The sequence below is a fragment of the Phyllobates terribilis genome, unplaced genomic scaffold (assembly GCF_046119375.1).
Source record: "Phyllobates terribilis strain yellow unplaced genomic scaffold, ASM4611937v1 Scaffold_7__3_contigs__length_470593459, whole genome shotgun sequence".
NCBI classification, from domain to species: domain Eukaryota; kingdom Metazoa; phylum Chordata; class Amphibia; order Anura; family Dendrobatidae; genus Phyllobates; species Phyllobates terribilis.
The window spans coordinates 226,302,728-226,326,976 of NW_027362767.1; the positions used below are offsets into that span (position 1 = coordinate 226,302,728).

Genomic DNA, 24,249 nt, shown 5'->3' on the forward strand with positions numbered 1-24,249 from the left:
GTCTGGAGACGCCGTGGAGAGCGATCTGCTGCCTGCAACATCCTTCAGCATGACCGGTTTGGCAGTGGGTCAGTAATGGTGTGGGGTGGCATTTCTTTGGAGGGCCACACAGCCCTCCATGTGCTCGCCAGAGGTAGCCTGACTGCCATTAGTTACCGAGATGACATCCTCAGACCCCTTGTGAGAGCATGTGCTGGTGCGGTTGGCCCTGGGTTCCTCCTAATGCAGGACAATGCCAGACCTCATGTGGTTGGAGTGTGGCAGCAGTTCCTGCAAGATTAAGGCATTGAAGCTATGGAGTGGCTCGCCCGTTTCCCAGACCTGAATCCGATTGAGCACATCTGGGACATCATGTCTCGCTCCATCCACCAACGTCACGTTGCACCACAGACTGTCCAGGAGTTGGCGGATGCTTTAGTCCAGGTCTGGGAGGAGATCCCACAGGAGACCATCCGCAACCTCAACAGGAGCATGCCCAGGCTTTTTGGGAGGTCATACAGGCATGTGGAGGCCACACCTCATTTAAAGATTTTTCTGTATTTTCATGACTATGATAATTGTACATTCACACTGAAGGCATCAAAACTATGAATGAATACATGTGGAATTATATACTTAACAAAAAAGTGTGAAACAACTGAAAATATGTCTTAAATTCTAGGTTCTTCAAAGTAGCCACCTTTAGCTTTGATGGCTGCTTTGCACACTCTTGGCATTCTCTTGATGAGCTTCAAGAAGTAGTCACTGGAAATGGTCTTCCAACAATCTTGAAGGAGTTCCCAGAGATGCTTAGCACTTGTTGGCCCTTTTGCCTTCACTCTGCGGTCCAGCTCACCCCAAACCATCTTGATTGGGTTCAGGTCTGGTGAGTGTGGAGGCTAGGTCATCTGGCGTAGCACCCCATCACTCTCCCTCTTAGTCAAATAGCCCTTATACAGCCTGGAGGTGTGTTTGGGGTCATTGTCCTGTTGAAAAATAAATGATGGTCCAACTAAATGCAAACCAGATGGAATAGCATGCCGCTGCAAGATGCTGTGGTAGCCATGCTGGGTCAGTATGCCTTCAATTTTGAGTAAATCCCCAACAGTGTCACCAGCAAAGCACCCCCACACCATCACACCTCCTCCTCCATGCTTCATGGTGGGAACCAGACATGTAGAGTTCATCCGTTCACCTTTTCTGTGTCGCACAAAGACACGGTGGTTGGAACCAAAGATCTAAAATTTGGTCTCATCAGACCAAAGCACATATCTCCACTGGTCTAATGTACGTTCCTTGTGTACTTTAGCCCAAACAAGTGTCTTCTGCTTGTTGCCTGTCCTTAGCAGTGGTTTCCTAGCAGCTATATTACCATGAAGGCCTGCTTCACAAAGTCTCCTCTTAACAGTTGTTGTAGAGATTTGTCTGCTGCTAGATCTCTGTGTTGCATTGACCTGGTCTCTAATCTGAGCTGCTGTTAACCTGCGATTTCTGAGGCTGGTGACTCGGATAAACTTATCCTCAGAAGCAGAGGTGACTCTTGGTCTTCCTTTCCTGGAGCGGTCCTCAAGTGAGCCAGTTTCTTTGTAGCGCTTGATGGTTTTTGCAACTGCACTTGGAGACACTTTCAAAGTTTTCCCAATTTTTCGCACTGACTGACCTTCATTTCTTAAAGTAATGATGGCCACTCGTTTTTCTTTACTTAGCTGCTTTTTTCTTGCCATAATACAAATTCTAACAGTCTATTCAGTAGGACTATCCGCTATGTATCCACTAGACTTCTGCACAACACAACTGATGGTCCCAACCCCATTTATAAGGTAAGAAATCCCACTTATTAAACCTGACAGGGCACACCTGTGAAGTGAAAACCATTTCCGGTGACTACCTCTTGAAGCTCATCAAGAGAATGCCAAGAGTGTGCAAAGCAGTCATCAAAGCAAAAGGTGGCTACTTTGAAGAACCTAGAATATAAGACATATTTTCAGTTGTTTCACACTTTTTTTGTTAAGTATAAAATTCCACATGTGTTAATTCATAGTTTTGATGCCTTCAGTGTTAATGTACAATTTTCATAGTCATGAAAATACAGAAAAATCTTTAAATGAGGTGTGTCCAAACTTTTGGTCTGTACTGTGTGTATGTATATATATATATATATATATATATATATATATATATATATATACATATACACACACACACACACACACACACCCTGGAAATTGTTCCAGAAAATGATCACAATTACACATGTTTTCTTATACACATGTTTATTTCCTTTGTGGGTATTGGAACAACACAAAAAAAAACAAGAAAAACAAGCAAATTAAACATAATTTCACACAGAACTACAAAAATGGGCTGGACAAAATTGTTGGCACCCTGAACTTAATATGTGGTTGCACACCTTTTGGAATAAATAACTTCAATCAATCGCTTTCTATAACCATCAACGAGCTTCTGACACCTCTCAGCTGGAATCTTGGACTCTTCTTTTGCAAACTGCTCCAGTTCTCTCGTATGTGACGGCGTCTTCTCCCAACAGCAATTTCAAGATCTCTCCACAGGTGTTAAATGGGATTTAGATCCAGACTCATTGCTGCCACTTCAGAACTCTCCAGAGCTTTGTTTCCATCCATTTCTGGGGGCTTCTTGATGTATGTTAAGGGTCATTGTCCTGCTGGAAGACCCAAGACCTAGTACGCAAACCCAGCTTTCTGACACTGGGCACTACATTGTGACCCAAAATCCTTTGGTAATCTTCAGATTTCATGATGCCCTGCACACAGCCAAGTCACAGAGTGCCAGAGGCAGCAAAACAACCCCAAACCATCCTGGGTCTCCTGCCATAGCGTTTCATTTCATTCAAATGTTGATGGATCGTTTGCGGTGACACTGATGCTTCCTGAGCCTGCAGGACAGCTTGAATTTCTTTGAAGCTTGATTGGGACTGCTTATCCACCACCCAGACTATCCTGCATTGCAACCTTTTATCAATTTTTCCTTGCCGTCCACATCAAGGGAGATTAGCTGCAGTACCATGGGTTGTAAACTTCTTGATTATGTTGAGCACCGTGGACAAAGGAACATCAAGATCTCTAGAGATGGACTTGTAACCTTGAGATTGTTGATATTTTTCAACAATGTTGGTTCTCAAGTCCTCAACAGTTCTCTTCTCCTCTTTTTGTTATCCATGCTTAGTGCACTACGCACAATTTTTATTTTTATCTGGTTTCAGGTGTGATTTTCATATTGCCCACACTTATTTGCCACAGGTGAGTTCGCGTCCTAGGTCATGGGTCTTCTAGCAGAACAATGACCTCAAACTTATCGGTTGAGATTTTCATTTGTTCTGGGACTGATGGGCTAAAGCTGTAGCACCCAGTAGTCCAGTATGCCGCCAGGAGTCGGCTATGGTAACAAGGTCACATGCTGTAAATGGTGAATTCCCTTTCACTGGCTAGAGAGGAGGATGTGGTGTACGGAGCACAGAACAGTGTCAGGACATGTGTAGTAGAGCTGTGTGTGAGACTGTGGGTCTGCAAGTCTGTATGGTACTTGTGCAAGTATTGTATTTATAGTACTATGATCATTGTGGTTTGGCCCTAATGAAGTGGTTTGAAAACCTTGAAACGCATTGACAAAATAAGCCACATTCATGCTTCACCTTTGTGTGTGGTCGTATCTTTGAACCTTGGGAAGTGCAGACTCTGAATCACCATATTCCTCATTTATTGCAAAGTATATCCTTGGTGGTCCCGCTGCAGCCTTTACATGCTTCTATAGGAGTTTCGACGGTCTCAACCCCATCAGATGAGCGTACCTATAATATTTTATACCACTTGGTTATCAGATAAGTCCCTATTTGTGCCTTTTGTCTCTCCATTTTACCATTTTATTTGCTTGTAATACTAGACTGGCTGCATGTTTTAGGCAGTGAGTGTCTTTTTAATATACATGTAGCAGAGCTCTGTGTGTAATCTGTAGGCATCAGAACACTGTGTGAAATATGTAAATGGTTCTCTCCAGGAGCCAATAATTGTTTTCTGCAATTGGCCAGGCATGAGCCTCCCGTTAGGATAAATTTAAAACCCTTTAGACACTGTGGGTTGGCAGAGGTGGGGGATATGTAGTAAAGCCAGGTAGTGCTTGGTTAAATCCTAGCACTGCAGGTCTAAATTTGATGCACTTGGCTAGCTTTGACTAAGAACCAGTAAATGCATTCACCCTGCGTCAGTTTGCTGAATGTTGAGTAGAGTTTAGTGTGTTGAAGCTGGTGAGTGACCAGCCAAAATATGAGCTGTAGCTGGGATAGAGACAGACCACAGTTTTTCTCTGAATGGAGACTATACGGGTCGGCTAGGTAAGCTGAGCAGACTGGTAGGACCGTACCTCTTCTGTGTATAGAGTTTGCTTTAGAAGAAAGGACTGTAATCTCTTTGGGTGAGCCATCACTTACATATATGTGCCTGTTTGATAAAATTACTGTTATACCTTTGTTCCCAGAAGAGGCGATTTTGATTATGAATCCCTTGGAGTTTTATAAAAGCAATAAAACTGCACGTTTGGACCACGTTTAATGAAAGAAAAACCCATATTGGTCACAAAAATAACTTGAATCTGACAAAAGTAATAATAAATTAAAAATCTAAGAAAATTAACAAATGAAGGTCAGACATTGCTTTTCTGCTTCCACAAAATTTAAAAAAAAAATTAAACTGATGAAATCGGCCTGGACAGAAATGAGGGTTCTTCTTAACTTAATATTTTGTTGAACAACCTTTTGAGGCAATCACTACAATCAAACAATTCCTGTAACTGTCAATGAGACTTCTGCACCTCTCGACAGGTATTTTGGCCCACTCCTCATGAGCAAACTGTTCCAGTTGTCTCGTGTTTGAAGGTTGCCTTTTCCAGACGGCATGTTTCAGCTCTTTCCAAAGATGCTCAATAGGATTTAGGTCAGGGCTCATAGAAGCCCACTTCAGAATAGTGCAATGTTTTCCTCTTAGCCATTCTTGGGTGTTTTTAGCTGTGTGTTTTGGGTCATTATCCTGTTGCAAGACCCATGACCTGCGACTGACCCATGACCCAGCTTTCTGACACTGGGCAGCACATTTCTCTCTAGAATCCCTTAATAGTCTTGAGATTTCATTGTACCCTGCACAGATTCAAGACACCCTGTGCCAGATGCAGCAAAGCAGCCCCAGAACATAACAGAGCCTCCTCCATGTTTCACAGTAGGGACAGTGTTCTTTTCTTGATATGCTTCATTTTTCTGTCTGTGAACATAGTGCTGATGTACCTTGCCAAAAACATCCATTTTTGTTTCATCTGTCCATAGGACATTCTCCCAGAAGCTTTGTGGCTTGTCAACATGTAGTTTGGCAAATTCCAGTCTGGCTTTTTTATGATTTTTTTTTCAACAATGGTGTTCTCCTTGATCGTCTCTCATGAAGTCCACTTTGGATCAAACAACGACGGATGGTGTGATCTGACACTGATGTTCCTTGAGCTTGAAGTTCACCTTTAATCTCTTTAGAAGTTATCCTGGGCTCTTTTGTTACCATTCGTATTATCCGTCTCTTTGATTTGTCATGAATTTTCCTCCTGCGTCTACGTCCAGGGAGGTTGACTACAGTCCCATGGATCTTAAATTTCTGAATAATATGTGTAATTGTAGTCACAGGAACATCAAGCTGCTTGGAGATGGTCTTATAACCTTTACCTTTAACATGCTTGTCTATAATTTTCTTTCTAATCTCCTGAGACAACTCTTTCCTTTGCTTCCTCTGGTCCATGTTGAGTGTGGTACACACCATGTCACCAAACAGCACAGTGAGTATCTGTAGCCCTATATACAGTCCCACAGACTGATTACAAGATTGTAGACACCTGTGATGCTAATTAGTGGACACAACTTGATTTAACATGTCCCTTTTGTCACTTTATTTTCAGGGCTACCATCATTTCTGTCCAGGCCTATTTCATGAGTTTATTTTTTTTAAAAATTCTATGGAAGCAGAAAAGCAATGTCTGACTTTCATTTATTCATTTTCTTAGATTTTTAATTTATTATTACTTTTGTCAGATTGAAGTTATTTCTGTGACCATTGTGGGTTTTTCATTCATTAAACGAGGGGTACCAACAATTTTGACCATGTGTGTACGTGTGTATATACATATAGACACACAGAGAGCTATATAGATAATAGATATATAGATGTCTGTCTCGTATAGCTAGTCCTGTGTGTATTATATATTTCTGTTATTAAATTAACCTGTTACCTAGGCCAAAAATTGGCACTGAAATACAACCCTTATGAATTGCATGATAACCAATAGAGCCATGTAAATGTGGTGGATATCTGAGATAAGTATGAATGGACAATATTATCGCTAAAGTGATGGAAATTTGTATTCACTAAAAAAAGGTGCGACGCACATGTGCAGATAATAAATAATGTCGTTTCAAAAGAATATATAAAAGAAATTAGCAATACTATAAACAACCAAACGTTTGTACTTGTCTTTCCTCTAATTTAGAATATTTTGGACAAGTCACCACCAACTTTGGTCTGACGCTGATGATCATCTGGGATCCCCCTCCCAAAAAAAGGTGGTAGAGCTCAAGAGCTCTGTTGTGTTTGCTACCTCTCTACCAGATGCAGAGGTGCTAAGTTTGGCAGCTTCCACTGTGGTTGACCTGATCTGTATGTAAAGCAGGTGTCAGAATACAAAGCGCAGAGTCACAAAATGAGGGCAGTCAAATAGCTATAAATAACAATTTATATATGTATATGCAGTACAGACCAAAAGTTTGGACACACCTCATTTAAAGATTTTTCTTTATTTTCATGACTATGAAAACTGTACATTCACACTGAAGGCATCAAAACTATGAATTAACACATGTGGAATTAGATACTTAACAAAAAAGTGTGAAACAACTGAAAATATGTCTTATATTCTAGGTTCTTCAAAGTAGCCACCTTTTTGTCAGATGACCAGGCCTCCACAGTCACCAGACCTGAACCCAATCGAGATGGTTTGGGGTGAGCTGGACCGCAGAGTGAAGGCAAAAGGGCCAACAAGTGCTAAGCATCTCTGGGAACTCCTTCAAGATTGTTGGAAGACCATTTCCGGTGACTACCTCTTGAAGCTCATCAAGAGAATGCCAATAGTGTGCAAAGCAGTCATCAAAGCAAAAGGTGGCTACTTTGAAGAACCCAGAATATAAAACATATTTTCAGTTGTTTCACACTTTTTTGTTAAGTATCTAATTCCACATGTGTTAATTCATAGTTTTGATGCCTTCAGTGTGAATGTACAATTTTCATAGTCATGAAAATACAGAAAAATCTTTAAATGAGAAGGTGTGTCCAAACTTTTGGTCTGTACTGTATATTAAACAAAGCTGACAGGGATTGCAACTGGGGTTAGTAATGAGAACAATAACAAATACTTATGAAATAGCAATAAAATCCTTCTCTAAAATATTGTATCTAGCCCAAATATGGGATTAATCACTGAAGTCCATTGGTTCTGCAAATGGCCCTAGCGGGGGTCTCCGGTTATTCCCGTTAAGCCTTTAAGTCTTTTTCTGACAAAGTCAATCAGATCCCGTTTGGCTTGTTCCACCTCACCCTTCCCCCTCCCAACCTGATTCCCTAAACCCGATTGTTCCCGGTACGGTGAGGGAGCGGTTGAAGTGATGACACTCGCCGGCTTTTGCTGACGTGATCTCTCCGGCACGACTCGTTTCTATCCTTTCTTTGTCCCTTCAATCAGGACGGTTTACCACGTCATGGGTAGGAGGGTCTTGTACATTTCCTTAATGTCGTATCCAAGTCCTGGTCCTCTTCCGTAGCTGTGACACCCGAGGGAGCGCTGCGCTGAATCCCGCGCTCGTTCACCGGCAGCCACCTGTCTTGCCTTACGGGTCTCTCACCCCGGTCTCTCTCGTTGGATCCTTCAGTGCGCCTGGTCTGCGTCACGTCTCTCCCTATGTTTGGCGCCAAAATCACCTCAGGTACTGCGCGCTCGACCGTTAAATTTTGAAATCCTCTGCTGGAGGTCACCTGACCGGGTCCAGCGTCCAAACTTGAAATACTCACCAGATGGCTTTCTTTCTCCTTATTACATACATCTTGCCCTGATTCTCTGAAAGACTTTTCTCCTTCTATTACATGTACATGGATTATATGGTTTTTTTTTTTTTTTTTTAGATACCTGAAAACCCCCTTACTAGTGACATTACCCATTTTACTGCACCCGAAGCTTTGGAATGCCTTCAGGCCATTGAACGAGGTCTAGAAATGGAAGAAAGTCCTCTGGACTCAGTAGATGTTTTAGGCATCATCCAATTTTTGAAGGAAGTCTCAGATGTGAATATGCAGGACAGCAAAGAAACTCTGGAGGAACTGAGTCACCATTTCGTTCATGTCACTGGGGAACTTCTTGAGCAGCATGATCCAGAAGTTTGGTCAGAAGTTACTCCGGTAAAATAATTTTTTTCTAAGAAAATGCTGGTGTTGCTGTGACAAAAAGTTTGAACTTAATGGAAATAACTATGAGAAACATTACATTTTAGATAATCAAAGGACCAATGACCATCATTAAGACAGTGGAAAAGATGGCCTGTAACTTTGTTCAGCTTCTCTCTGATAAGAAAAAAGAAGTCTTACTACATCACAAAAACATTGGTCAGTGGATCATTTTATTAATATTTATGTATATTAAAGAGGAGTTAAACTTTGAGAAAAATGTTGATATTTCTAGCCAGTTTATTGTTTCCACCTTCTCCTTTGAGCGATTGTGGTGGTCTTAGGACCCAAACCCCACCAATCAAAAATATGAAATAGTGGCCTCAACTTATTAAAACTTTTTTATTTTCAAGTTCAGTTGTGGCACCCAACCATAAGGTGAATACACAAAGTTTATTATAGGAAGCTTATATTATGTGTCGAGGAATGGCGACATAGGGAAACATATGCCTTGTTCTTCAGTGAGGAGTGAGGTAAAAAAAATGACCCGATTATTCATTTTATGACATCATGCAACATATTATACTTTTATGCCACTGTATTTTTTACTTGTGCCCTGGCTAATGATTATTGCCATTAATTCGCATGTCGACTTTACGCATTTTCTTCTTTTCCCAAAATATTTATATATTTTTTTCTTGCTATTTTCACTTTTCCACGTAGCACAGTTGTCTAAGGCTCTCTCCCCTTATAGAGCTCAAGTGTTTATTGCTTTACCAGAAGTTAGGGTGAAAGAAACCCCCCTCCAGTTTTACAGCGATGGTGGAGGGATCATATTAACCTTGCTACTGTAATGGTGCTTTCACATTGCATTTAGGCAACCATTCAGTGGCATGGTTGGTGCTTATGTACGAACCCCCCCGCAAAACGGGAATCGGAAGTTTTCGCCAACGGGGCCAAAGACTATAATGGTGTTGAGAGAGTGAACATGCGCTCTGTCGTCCATCATTTTTGGGTGTGTACGCCTACTGGAGGTGGACACTCAGATGTAGTAGACTGCGTCTGGCTGTCTGCCTCTCGTAGGCATATATGGCCGAAAATTATGCACGGCAGAGCGCACGTTAGCTCTGCTGGCACCATCATAGTCTATAACTGCTGAACCGGTGCCTAAACGCCATGTAAAAGCACCCTAAGGGATCAAGGTGCCTTTTTAGAAAGCATGAAACTATAAATGTCAAGATTTGCTTGTTTTACTCTGACATTTATGTAACTTGACTTTTCCGTAGAAATCGCTGTGAGTCAGCTCGATCTAAAGGCGGACAGATATATTTACAAAGTACATGACACTGAAAAAGTGGATGAAATAGAAGTTCTTGGCGAGAACTTTAAAAAATGGCTAGAAGAAGGTAAGTGCTGCACTACTAGCTAGAAAAAATGCCTAAATAATAGTGATGAGCGAGCACTAAAATGCTCGGGTAGTCGTTGCTCGGGTCGAGCAATACTCGAGTGTTCGACCAGAGCATCGAGCCCAATGTAAGTCTATGGGAAACTCGAGCATTTTTCAGGCGGCTCCCCCCTGCGGTCTGCAGAGGGCCTAAAAATTGCCCAAATCGATGGGAACAGTGCTCAAATGACATGGGGATAGCATGGGGAAGACCCCTGGAAGCATCTCTGACTCCCAGATCACTGCTGTCACAACGTTGTCAGAGTATTACGCCACTTTTACGGACTCACAATAAAACATACGAAAACAAAACCAAAATGGATTTTCCTGGGAAATATATTAAGGAACATCCTTTCCAGGGTAATGACTTATATATAAGGCAAAATAAATAACCAAAGCCAAAAATACTCCTCCACACCTTGGGCTATGTTCACACGTAGCGTTTTTGATGCGTTTTTGCACTTTTGCATTGCTTTCAACAAAGACAAATGCATTCACTGGGAAATGTAATTTTAACATTTTACAACCTTATCTGGCCATGTGGTGTGTGACATATCATCAGACACATGCATGCAGTGCTGAAAAGACATGGGAACAGCATGGGGAAGACCTCTGGAAGCATTTCTGACTCCCAGGTCACTGCCTAAAAGTGTGCCCATCATAAGTGATCCTTGGCGCATGCGAAGATGCTTCCCGCCATGCACCTATCGTTGCAGACTTGCAACAATCACTGTCCACGTCCTTGTCCCAGTGCAGCATTCAGTTTCCCTACCCCATTCCTTGGAATGCAAGCGCAAGTATGTGACCAGCCCAGGGGATGGGGATGACTCGGTACCCGGGCCTTTGTCTGGCCTAGAGGATGTCGCGGTGGTCGGCTCCCGGGCCTGTACCCTGGGGTCGCTCTTTAAAAGGGTGGATATTTGTTAAATTTTATAAGAGTTCGTGATGCCACCTGTAGTTTCTGGTGAGATTCACCAGCGCTGCGCAGTCTACTGAGGCCGGTGATAAGGCAGCTCGATGGTATAGCTCCCTACAGGTGGAGCTAGGCCTTAGGGCAGCGTACGGAGAGGGGGATGCAGGACAGAGGGGACCCAGCCGGGTCAGAGCAAGAATAGGAGCACACACAAAAGTCACTTCAGTACCTTTTACTGGTGGAAATTCAGGCACATCCCGGAGCACTGTAGGGTGAAGAGTGCATATCAGAATCCTCCCCAATGAGCGGGTGTAGGGCCTCTTGTTTCTTTCCTCTGCGTAGTAAGTTTCTGACCTGCCTGGAGCTAGGCCTAACTTTGTCTCTGTTCTGCACCTGCTGACCTTGTGGTAGGGCCTTCTGTTGGAGATCACTCTCCCTATTCTTTGGGGTCTCTGTGATTCCTGACAATGGTACGTATCAGCTTTTGGTGATCCTGGGACATGTAGTTCGCCAGGGGTTCCGGTCGTTTTCTACTGGTCATGAAGATCCACGTAGACTTTTTGACCCGGTGTCCGGTGAATGCCTCGGGGTGAGCTGGTTAAGCTCCTCTGCCCCCTATGTACTAACTCTCCACTCTCCTTCGGCCCTGCTCGGGGCCCTCACTAGGCTACACACACTGCAGCCGGGACACTGCTCTTCTTCGCCGCTCTCAGAGCGTCGGCACACTCCTAGCTCTCTATCCTGAGCTCTGTGAGTTCTAGTCTGGAATCACTCTACAGACTGTACTGAACTCTTTCTGCAGGAACTGCTAGGCTCTGGCTCGACTGCACTGAGTCTTTCTGTGTCTGAGCAGGAAACTGCTGAATCACTTTCTGGGCTGCCTGGCTCCACCTTCCCTTTATATCTCCCTAATGAGCTCCCTCTGGTGGTCTGAGGTGGAAGGTGGAGGTGTGTGAATGCTTATGAGGGCCTCTTGTGGAGGAATCCATCAATGCACACTTCTAGGATCTGTGATACCAAGTGCAGCTGGGCGTCACATATGCAGCCAGCCACCCACCCACCCACAGGCTGCAATACTATACTGCCAAATTTTTGACAGCTGCTTGCACTTGAAATGTGGCCTTTTAGGCTTGTGGAGGTGGAAGCTTTTCATAACCTCATGCCGGCGGCGGCTGGGTGTCCATACTTGGTCCCCAGCCGCCACTATTTCTCCCGGTATCGTCTCCACCTTGCACAAGCACGGGTCCCAAAACATTACCCGTGCCCTCCCCAGTGCACTTACTGGGAAGGACCGCCTAACCACAAACACGTGGACAGATGAATGTGGCCAGGGACGGTATGGAGCCAGTCCACAGCTTTTTTTGCTGAGAGTTGTATTTAGCTCGGTGAAAGGACTGGCATAGAGGGAAACCATATCTACCCTGGGTGTCATTTCTCTCAGGAAGTCCTCTAATGCAGCTTGTTGCAGAAGCAATGGCAGCCCGTCCAACATCAACTCACACTTGTCGGTGGTGCTTTGACACACAAACATCTTTCTTTGTGCATTTAATTTCATGAATACAGAGTTGGACAATGGCCTGATCTGCAATGCGGTTTAAGAAATAACATACATAAGCATGTCCGATTCACATTAAAAAAGCAGCCATACAGTGTCCAGGAACCTTCCTACACACTTTTTTTTAGCCAGGACGGCTTCTCGGCATGGTTGGACGGGCCCACCAGAGAACCGGAAACACCTCCGGTGGGCCCTGGCTTCTCCTTCAGGAGAGTTCATAGTGCCGAGATGAGGCCATGATGATGACAGAGGCCACTATCTGCTTAGTTTTCTGTTACTTGGAATGCAAGCACAAGTATGCAGGCAGCCACCGACCCACCCACAGCCCGCAACACTAAACTGCCAGATTTCTGGGCAGCTGCTTGCACTTGAAATATGGCCTTTTAGGCTCGTGGAGGCGGAAGCTTTTCACAACCTCATGCCGGCGGCGGCCGGGTGTCCATACTCGGTCTCCAGCCGCCACTATTTCTCCCGGTATCGTCTTCGCCTTCCACAAGCACGGATCCCACAACATTACCCATGCCCTCCCCAGTGCACTTACTGGGAAGGACCGCCTACCCACAAACACGTGGACAGGTGAATGTGGCCAGGGACGGTATGGAGCCAGTCCACAGCTTTTTTTGCTGAGAGTTGTATTTAGCTCGGTGAAAGGACTAGCATAGAGGGAATCCGTATCTACTCCGGCTTTCATTTTTCCGTCACCAGGTTCCGCCCATTGTCACACACGACCATGCCTGGCTGTATGTTCAGCAGTGAGAGCCACAGATCAGGCTGCTGTGTTACAGCTTTCAACAACTCTGCAGCGCTGGGCGGTTTGTCAATTAAGCATTAAGCATGTTATCTTCAGCACAGCCTGTTACCGCTTGGCCAAGGCAGTGCTGTCAGCTTGTGACTGATGTGGTCATTTCGGAGATGGAGGAGGTGCAGGAGCTGAAAAATGTGATAACATTGAGGTTAAATTGGTGACGCTGTTTTTTATACTAAAGAAAGATCCTATTGTTTTGTTTTTTTTACGTTATTTTTTAAGACAAATGCATCCACCTGTAATTGTCATTTTAACATTTTACAACCTTATCTGGCAATGTGGTGTGTGACACATCATCAGACACATCCTGTTTTATTTATGATGGAGGGACTCTGAAAGTCATAAAGCCTATTTTTATAGGGCCATCCGACGGCCCTTACTATTCTTAAAAGGCCAGCAGTCGGCCTTCGCTATTGTTAGAGAGCCATCAGCCGGCTATGCTTTGTTGTTCCCATTATTAACGAGTGGGTCTCCTATACTGTTATTGCGCATCCAGTGACTGCAAGGGCTGCCAAAAATTTGGACGCAACCCAATACCCCTTTGAAGAGACATAGAGGAGGGTCTCAGTAAAAAAAATGTTCCCATTATAAAGAAGCTGGTCTCCTATAGTGGTAATGCCCATGCTGTGACTGTAAGGGCTGCCAAAATTTGGGAAAAACTAAGAATTTAAAGACACACAGAGCAGGGCCACAGTAATGACAAATTCCATTTAGAAAGGAGAGAGTCTGCTATACAGTTATAGGGTATGCAGTGAGTCCATCGGCTGACCAATTTTAGGAAAAACCCCACTAAGAATTTAAAGACACACAGAGCAGGGGCACAGTAACAAGTACGACATGTTCCCATTAGAAAGGAGAGGGTCTGCTATATAGTTATAGGGTATAAACCTGGGAGTCTGAACTGAAACATAAGGTGATGTGCATGCAAAATGTAAATGCATGTTCACATAAGGCCACTAGACAGAGAAAAACCAAAGACAAGCAAAATACCCAAATAACTGGAAGTAAATGGATAAATCGCAAGTGCATAAAAATAATTCTAAATAATAAAGGGTATTTAGTTAACATGATTTTGATCAAAATAATGTAAAAGCCATCCCGCCACGTCACGGCAACCCTTATGGGACAGTCCTAACTCTAATATTAAAACCTTACCATTTGTCAAGTGACATACATATGGATAAGGGCAGAGAGACTGAACCCTAGTATAAGCTTCTACTTCCAGTTATTTGGGTATTTTGCTTGTCTTTGTTTTTTCACAATTATAGGGTATGCAGTGAGTCCAACGGCTGACCAATTTTAGGAAAAAACTCACTAAGAATTTAAAGACACATAGAGCAGGGCCACAGTAACGACAAATTCCCATTAGAAAAGAGAGAGTCTGCTATACAGTTATAGGGTATGCAGTGAGTCTAACGGCTGACCAATTTTAGGAAAAACCCAACTAAGAATTTAAAGACACACAGAGCAGGGCCACAGTAACAAGTACGACATGTTCCCATTAGAAAGGAGAGGGTCTGCTATACAGTTATAGGGTATGCAGTGAGTCCAACGACTGACCAATTTTAGGAAAAACCCCACTAAGAATTTAAAGACACTCAGAGCAGGGACACAGTAATGACAAATTCCCATTGGAAAGGAGAGAGTCTCCCATAGTGTTGGCCTATGCAGTGAATGCAAGGGCTGCCAAAAATTTGGAGGCACTTCAATGCCCCTTGGAAGAGACGTGGAGGAGGGCCTCCTAAAAAATGTTCCCATTAGAAAGGAGTGGGCCTCCTACACTTGTAATGCCCATGCACCAAGTGTATGGGCTGACAAACATTTACCCCTGGGGGGTATACATGAACATACTGTATAAAAAATTTTTTTCACGGGCATCATAAACACTCTTTAAAAAAATTTGGTGGGTGTTGCATCACGGACCATGGTCACCCTGGTGATATGGTGGTGGAGGATGAGGAGAAGGAGGAGGACAAGAGCAAATAGAGAAAATCAGGAAGCGTATACCCATGTCTGGGTGTGAAAAGGTGCATGGGAATACACCTCCCAAGAAAAGACACTGGATGTGAGTTTGTTACCCTGCTATCATTCGGTGGTGTTGAGAAGTCTGGCCCAATCCAGCCCTTGTTCATTTTTATAAGAGTCAGCCTGTCAGCATTTTCAGTTGATAGGCGGATGCGCTTATCAGTTATAATTCCACCAGCGGCACCAAAAACCCGCTCTGATAAAACGCTGGCGGCAGGGCAGGCCAGGACCTCCAAGGCATAGAGAGCCAGTTCATTCCACGTATCCAGCTTGGATACTCAATAATTATAAGGCACAGAGCAATCACGGATGATGTTGGTACAGTCGACAAGGTACTCCCTCAGCATCTTCCAAAACTTTGCACTCCTTGTGAGAGTACCCCGCGCCTCAGGGCCTGTGCGATGGGAGAGTCTGAGAAAACTCTCCCAGAACATTGACAGTGTTTCCCTGCCTCTGCTGGACTGAAGTTGTGTCTCTCGCGCCTGTACTCCTTGGTCGTCCAACGAAGTGTGCCCTCTGCCGCCAGCGTTTTCAGATGGGAATTTTTTTAATAGTTCCGCAACAAGGGCCTTCTGGTACAGCCCCATTTTTGTAGACCTATCCGCCTCAGCAATAAGAGATATAAAGTTCTCCTTGTAGCGTGGGTCTAGAAGTGTCACCAACCAGTAATGATTGTCACCCAAAATTTTGAGAACGACAGGGTCATGGGAAAGGCAGCGTAACATAAACTCAGCCATGCGTGCCAGACTACTAACAGCATAGGCGGATTATAATGAGGTCAATCTGGGCTACCGCCCGGGGCTGCCATGGGGCCCGGGGCTCCCAGGGGCCTGTGGCCAGATTGACCTCATTATAATGTGTGACAGGAGGGCCCGGGAGTCGGAAGATGGAATCTGCTCTGTAAAACTGCTGAGTCCGGCGGCTGCAGAGGATGATTCACCAGCTGCTGACTGTGTAAGTGCAGGAGAGGAGGCTCTGCCCACCTTCTCCAGGCACCAGCAGAGCACAGAGCCAGCTTACAGCATGGCCACTGCTCTCCCTGCCCCCTACTCGGGTCTGAATGTTACTGCTCCGCTCTCCCTCTCCTGCCCTGCAATTACACCGAGAACTCTGCAGTCGGGCCCCAAGAGGAGGGGAGGCTGCCCCACAGAGAAGATGGAAGAACCTGCATCATGTACAGAAAGGGTATGTCCATGTGAAGTGTGTGTGTGTGTGTGTGTGTATATATATACGTGTATGTATGTATATGTGTGTGTATGTATCTATGTCAATGTATTTGTGGACCATCAGGGGGGCTCACTCGCTGTCGTGGCCCAGGCCGCTTCCCTGACATGGCACTTCACCTGACATGGCCGTGAGCTGTGCGGCTGTGTCTGGTATTAATGACACGGCAGGGGCGACACTGCGCCTATAATTGTGCTTGTGTATTGCCCCTGCCGCGCCATTTCTACCAGACACAACCGCACAGCGCACGGCCATGTCAGGTGAAGTGCCAGCAATCAAGCAGCACCAGAGGTCCTACACAGATGCTGTAGAAGCAGCCCAGGCCCCAACGGCGAGCGGGCCCCTCTGACGGTCCAGGGCCATGTCTGTGACATGCCAGCGGCCTTGCACTGAGACATGCCTGAGGAGCTGCTGGACAGGACAGTTTTATGTGTTTATAAGATATGTACATATGCATGTGTCTGTGCGCATGTCTGCGTACCATGCGTGTGCACTTGTGCTGGCCCGGCCGCATCACAGCTATAAGACATGGCCCTGTGCGTGGCAGTGTCTGCTAGCGTGACATTATGCAGTGTGCCCTGCACTGCTTCTTACCACCAGAGAGGAGCTGGACGACTGGAGCCGAGCAGGGGGACGGTGAGTGATGTGTCAGTGTGTGCAGATATCATTGTGTGATATGTCTGTTTATATGTATTTTTGTGTTTCAAATGTGTTTATGGCTATGTGCCCACGATGCAGAAATGCTGCATATTTTTTCCGCTTCTCCCTGGCAGGAAAAACGCATGCAGATTTTACATGCGTTTTTCCCGCCAGGTAGAAGCGTTTGTCAAGCGTTCTTCACATGCATTCCTGCATGCGGGTTATCAAGCACTTTTTCAAGCGATTTTAGCATCACTTGGAAAAGTGCTTGACCACTTGGTCACACTATATAAATCCATGCAACCGGCATATATAGTGTGACCAAGTAATAGTTAAAAAAAAGAATAAGAATGGTAAAAAATAAAAAATAAAGATTATACTTGCCTTCCGATGGCCCCCGGTCTCCTGAGCGATGCGTCCGGTGTGTTGGGCGGCTCACGGTGGTGTGAAAGGACCTTTCATGACGTCATTTAATCATGTGACAGGTCACGCAACAGCCGAAGTCAGCTGTCGTGTGACCTGTCACATGACTAAATGACGTCATGGCAGGTCCTTTCACACCACTGCGACGCATACAACAGACCGGACGTATCGCTGAGGACACCGGGGGCCATCGGAAGGTAAGTATAATCTTTATTTTTTATTTTAAATTCTTTTTTTTACAGGTACTATGGTACCCGGGTCTGGATGAGAGTCTCCTCTTCTCCAGACCCGGGTACCATCCGCACATTGAATCGCTTCATATCCACGTGTGCACATGTTCTCATGCGGATATTAAGCGATTCAATGCAAGTCAATGGCGGCAATTACGCTGCGTGTACGCAAAATTAATGGACATTTCCGCAGCATGTGCACAGCACATGCGTATTATCATTAGGGACCATGGGGCACGTATTACCAAGCGTTTTTTCAGCATTTTCGCTGCGGAAATTCCGTGGCAAAAACGCTTGAAAAGCGCACAGTGGGCACGCAGCCTATGCATGTATGTATTCGTCTTTGTATATGTCTGTATATGTTTGATTGTGTGTGTGCGGCCTCCTGCTGTATCTGGGGGGGGCACCATGCAGCCTCCTGCTGTATCTGGGGGGGGTACCGTGAGGCCTCCGGCTGTATCTGGATGGGCGCCGTGCGGCCTTCGGCTGTATCTGGGGGGGCGCCGTGCGGCTTCCGGCTGTATCTGGGGGGGCGCCAGGGGGCCTCCGGCTGTATCTGGGGGGGGTGCCGTGTGGCCTCCAGCTGTATCTGGGGGGGCGCCGTGCGGCCTCCTGCTGTGTATAGGAGGATTATGTGAAAGCTCATATTATACAGTATGAGACCCTACATGCATAGGGGGATGTCAGCATACTTAATTGTGCTCAATATTAAGTCATATACAATTAATATAAAAAATAATTATAATATATTAATATTGTGCAGAATTAATTTCACATGAACTATCACATGATCTATCAAAGGGGGATCATGTGACAAGTCACGTGATACATCAGGTGTGTGTGTGTGGGGGAGGCCCATGCCGTCTAAACTGCCCGGGGGCCTTGCTACTCTTAATCCACCCCTGACTAACAGGCAAGACTTCCGTGTCCTCACCAAGAGAATGACTAACCATGCTCTCCTCCTCCTCCTCTCTGTCCTCTGGCCATCCATGCTGAACAGACTTTATGTGACAGCTGTGCAGGTAGTACTGTCTATAGTGCATGAAACTAGCTCCTGTCCTTCCTCCTCCTCCTCTTCCTCATTGTCACCCAATCCACGTTGGGATGAGATGAGGCTTGGCTGTGTGTAATCACCTTGTATGGTTCCTTGCTCCATCTCATCGTGCTCCGCCTGCAATGCATCCTCTTTGATTGTGAGCAGAGAGCGTTTCAGAAGACAGAGAAGCGAGATGGTCACGCTAATTATGGCGTCATCGCCGCTCACCATCTTGGTGGAGTCCTCAAAGTTTTGGAGGATGGTACATATGTCTGACATCCATGTCCACTCCTGAGGTCTTATGTGTGGAGTCTGAACTGAATACAGACGGCCTTGTTGATGCTGGTACTCAACAACTGCCCTCTTCTGCTCACAAATCCTTCCCAACATCTATAGTGTAGAGTTCCAACGCGTGGGGACATCACACACCAGTCTGTGAGCCGGAAGCTGCAAACGCTGCTGAAACACGGCAAGGGCGGCGGAAGCTGTAGCTGACTTTCTAAAATGGGCACACAGGTGACGTAATTCATCAAGCAGATCCGGCAGCTCCGGGTAGGATTTGAGAAACCACGAGGTTAAGCACATGGGCCAGGCATGGTACGTGTGTGAGCTCGCCTCGCCTCAGAGCCGCCACCAGGTTCCGACTATTGTCACACACGACCATACCTGGCTGTAGGTTCAGCGGTGTGAGCCACAGATCTGCCTGCTCTTTCAGAGCTGTCCACAACTCTTCAGCATTGTGCGGTTTGTCACCTAAGCATATTAGCTTCAGCACAGCCTGTTGCTGCTTGGCCGAGGCAGTGCTGCAGTGCTTCCAGCTTGTGACTGATGTGGTCATTTCGGAGATGGAGGCTGAATAGGAGGAGGAGGCTGAGGAGGATGAGGTGCAGGAGCTGTAGACTGTGGGGCAACCCTTATTGACCTAGGGCCACGCAATCCTTGGCGTCGGGAGGACGTGTTCTGTCCCAAGGTCCGAATGGGTCCCGGCTTCCACTATGTTAACCCAGTGTGCTGTCAGCGAGATGTACCGTCCCTGCCCACAAGCACTTGTCCACGTGTCCGTGGTTAGGTGGACTTTCCCGGTAACTGCGTTGTTGAGGGCACAGCTAATGTTTTGGGACACTTGCTTGTGTAATACGGGGACGGCACACTGGGAGAAATAGTGGCGGCTGGGGACAGAGTATCGAGGGACGGCCGCCGCCATCAAGTTGCGGAATGCTTCCGTCTCCACGAGCCTAAAAGGCAACATTTCGAGCGCAAGCAGTCGTGAAATGTGAGAATTTAGTAGTGTGGCCTGTGGGGCGTTGGCTGCATATTTGCGCTTTCGTTCCAAGGATTGGGGTATGGACAACTGAACGCTGTGCTGGGACAAGGACATGGACTTGCTTCCTGATGCTGCTACTTGAGAGTGCCCAATGACAGTTGCAGGGCAGGAGGCATCTTCGCATGCACCATGGACAGGGGATTGGCCTGCATCCACAACAGCGGAAGAAGCAATGGTGCCACCTGCAGACACTGTTCCTGGACCCTGGGGTTCGGCCCACAAAGTCGGGTGCTTTGCTGCCATGTGCCTGATCATGCTGGTGGTGGTCAGGCTGGTAGTTTTGCCACCCCTGCTGATGCTCGCCTGGCAGGTGGTGCAAATGGCCTTTTTGGGGTTATCAGCAGATTCTTTTAAAAACAACCAGACTCGGGAAGACCTAACAGTTGTACTGGCAACTTCCTTCGTGTTGGTGTTACGGGGAACGGTTGCCTGCCTTCTGTCTGCGGCCACCACACTGCTTCTTCCTGTCTGTTGGGGTGCTTTGCCTCTCTCCCCCTGTGTGCTGCTGTCCCCGCTCTGCATGTCCTCCTGCCAAGTTGGGTCAGTTACTATATCATCTACCACCTGGTCTTCTACCTCCGCAACCTGGTCCTCCTCCTGACTTTCTGGCAATTGTGTCTCATCATCGTCCACCTCTTGTGACACTTTCCCACCGTCGCCTTCGTGTGACCGTGGCTGCTCAAATATTTGGGCATCGCTACACGCGATCTCCTCTTGCCCCGCTTCAGGTGGACCAGGCGAGAGGCCCGAATCTATAAATCGAAAAGTGAACAGCTCTTCAGTGTGGGATCAGTTGTCTCTGGGCACTCGACATGGTGGGAGGAAGGAGGATCCGGGTGAGGAATATGCGGTCCAGACTCACGACTACTGAGACTTTACCGTGTGGAAGACAGGATGGTGGTGGTGGTGGTGGCTAAGTGACTGGAAGCATTATCTGCTATCCAACCAACAACCTTTTGACACTGCTTTGGGTTCAATAGTGATGTACTGCGGTCCCCTAGAAATTGGGACTGGAAGGTCAGGCGAGAAGATGTGGGTGTTTGTTGTGGCACAATTTCGGCTTGCCCACGGCCTTGTCCTCAGCCTCTGCATGCACCATTACCATCACGTCCCTTGCCACGTGCCTTGCCCATTTTAAATGGAGGGCAGTATCTTCCACGCTCACTACAAATGACTGAGTTTCGAGCGAACTTATTTGTGATCCGTGTGACGGAGAAAACAGAGTTTATACCCGGCCTGTAGGTAAGTAGTTTGAACAGCAAACTGGTGTGAATTGCTTCACTGACACACTAAAGGACATTTTTAATGGAGGCCAGAAATGGCAGTATTTTCTGACAACGTATATGTGATCCGTGTGACGGAGAAAACACAGTTTTAAATAGCTGGATTTCTAGCGCTGTAATATGGAAAGGACCTGGCTGTATTCTGCAGTGCCAACAAGCAAATGGCGCAGAAAAAATGGTGTTCTCTGGATTGCTTTTTAAGCAAATAATGAGGATTAAGATCAAAAGAAAAGTATTCCTGGCCCCTGAGACCTGGGCCTTTGTATAGAAATATCTAACAGCAGCAGAAGGCAGAAATGGAAAGGAGCCTCTTGTGCTATGTGCACTGCAGTCTGCTATATACACTGCCTGCATATATACCCTGCCTGCCTGATATCTCTGCAGATGGATTAGTTAGTCCTCAGAAGGACTGTTTGTTAAGATGGATATGTGTAATTTACAGTTTTTCTCCCTACACTACCTAATACACAAGCAAATCTCTCCCTGACACAGCAGCAGCTCTCCCTACACTGTCTGATTCCGGAGTGACTGTGACGAGCATGGCGGCACCATGTCTGATATAGACCTGATGACGCTGTGCGGCCAGCCAATCACTGTAATGCCACAACCAACATGGCTACGGCATTACAGTGAGTGGCAGACAATCCCTGCATGGTCATTGGCGCTCTAAAGAGCGCCAAACATGCAGGGAGGGGACCCCAGCTCCCGCCGAGCAACCCCGGAAATATTCGGCGAGCGCCGAGCATCTCGAGCAGTGAGATGCTCGGGTGAGCACCGAGCAGTAGCAAGCATACTCGCTCATCACTACTAAATAACTATGAATGATCTAAAATCAGGATAAAAGTAAATGGACAGTAACAAAAACCTAAAAAGAAAACAATCCTAGTAGTGATGAGCGAGTATGTTTCGTTAACCCTTTCGCCAAGTATGCTCGGCCAAGCACCGAGTATTTATATCTGCTCGGTGATATGTTTGAATCACTCCCATGTGCATGATTTGCGACGGTTTGACAGCTTTAATACATGTGAGGAATGTGTAAGAAGCAGACATTTCATGTATCAAAGCTGTCAAAAAGTCACAAATCATGCACACGGGAGTGATTCAAACATATCACCGAGCACGCTATAAATACTCGGTGCTCGTCCGAGTATACTCGGCGAAAGGGTTAACAAAACATACTCGCTCATCACTAAATTCCAGTAAATTATACCAGTTTTCAAGTTAATATTTGCTGCAACCAAGTGATTGAAATTGGCCTGGTCACGAGTACAGCGTTTGTTTGCCAGTAGTTTCCTATACAAAAAATAATGAATATTCTGAGCAACCAAATTGTTAAGGAGGACCTGTCGCTTAATTAAAAAAAAAAGCCTGTGCGTTATGTGAATAATAATCCTCGATTTCCCCTGATACTTCTGCTCTACGCACTTCCGTTTTGCACTACATTGCTGAATTGCAGAGAAATTCACATTTGTTGCTTCTGGAGCGCAGTATGTGAAATCTCTGTTTGTAGTTCAAATGGCCATTTCTTCTGAGTCTTCTCTGGGGTCATATTCTTTTACCCCCTCACTTCTAGATGATGCCAATCACAGCTCCGCATGGTCTCGGACTGCTAGATCAGCTGCTGAGCTGTGATGGGCAGTGTCTGGAAGGGAGATATGAAGGCGAACAACCCCAGAGAAGACTGGGGAAAAAATGCTCTGTTGCACTACAAGCAGAGATTTCACATACTGCGCTCCGAAATCAACAAATTTGAATATCTGTACAAAGGAGTGACACAGCTCAAAATGGAAAACAGTGACAGAATCTGAGGAGCTCGGGATTTTTACAAGGTAGTTAACTCAATTTTTGTGAGCTGATGACAGATCGTCTTTAAATATTCTTAGTGTAATGGATGCCTTGGGTGGCTATGTGCAATAAGCAGAATAGGATCTGTTTTTGCCCTGATTACTGCCCATGGCGATCTCAACACTTTTTCATCAAGGCATTGTGAATGCAAAAACCCAATGAACGTTTTAAGAAAAATTGCTACATTTATTTTATTAGTAAAGCTGGAGCTCCACTGTGACATATGGATGTCCAAGAGTTGATGCAAAAGCACAGCAGTACCATGGCATGCCAACGATGTAAGATCAAGCCGGAGACCATAATTGGCACAACATTTTATATAGGACATGAGACCTTGTTTTACAGAATTTTTTAGCTTTCTTAAATATGCAAATTGTCTCTCCAGAGAGGAAGAGGGATAGAACTCTATAGCGCCACCTATTGGAAGTAGCAATCCTAAAAGTCATAATCGACCCTTTAACGAGTCTTGCAATATGACTTAGGATAAAAGCCAAACAAGAATCTCAGTTTGCAGACACTGTGTTTTGGGGTACTGCCCCTCGTCAGTTCAAAGTATGAGATCTGGTTTGGCTGGGTGAGAGGCGTCTGACTGGGATCCAAGGGGTAACGTTTCTCCTTGTGGAGAGTGACATAAAAGGGTCGATATTGACTTTTAGGATTTCTACTTCCAACAGGTGGCACTAGAGTTCTAGTCCTCTTCCTCTCTGAAGAGACAATGTCCATATTTCAAGGTTCAAGTCTCCTCACCTTGGCATGCCAGGCTTGACATGTCAGTTCCACAAGGGGAAACATTACCCCTTGGATCTTATTTTTCTTAAATGTGATGAACAGCAAGTCATTTCTTTTCCATGACATCTTTTATTACTTCAGGTCAATCTGAGGTTGCTGTGGTGAACACGTGGTCTAGTTTAAACTCCTTTCAACATGTATTTGGAGACCAGAGTCACAGATTCATTCACGGAGATGCATCTATTTCCGATGGCGGCTACAAGTGAGTGACAGATGTTTAACAACATTATCTTAGGTCATGCAATA

At 45.6% G+C, this 24,249-nt stretch overlaps 1 protein-coding gene across 1 annotated transcript in view; it reads left to right on the plus strand.

The window, feature by feature from the left end:
* ADGRD2 (adhesion G protein-coupled receptor D2) overlaps window positions 1-24,249 on the plus strand; it is a 642,994-nt gene that overhangs the window by 92,369 nt on the left and 526,376 nt on the right. The window contains exons 8-11 of the mRNA XM_073639770.1: window positions 8,211-8,483; window positions 8,576-8,687; window positions 9,755-9,874; window positions 24,085-24,205. Coding sequence (XP_073495871.1) covers window positions 8,211-8,483; window positions 8,576-8,687; window positions 9,755-9,874; window positions 24,085-24,205 — 626 coding nt within the window. The remainder of the gene's footprint in view (window positions 1-8,210; window positions 8,484-8,575; window positions 8,688-9,754; window positions 9,875-24,084; window positions 24,206-24,249) is intronic.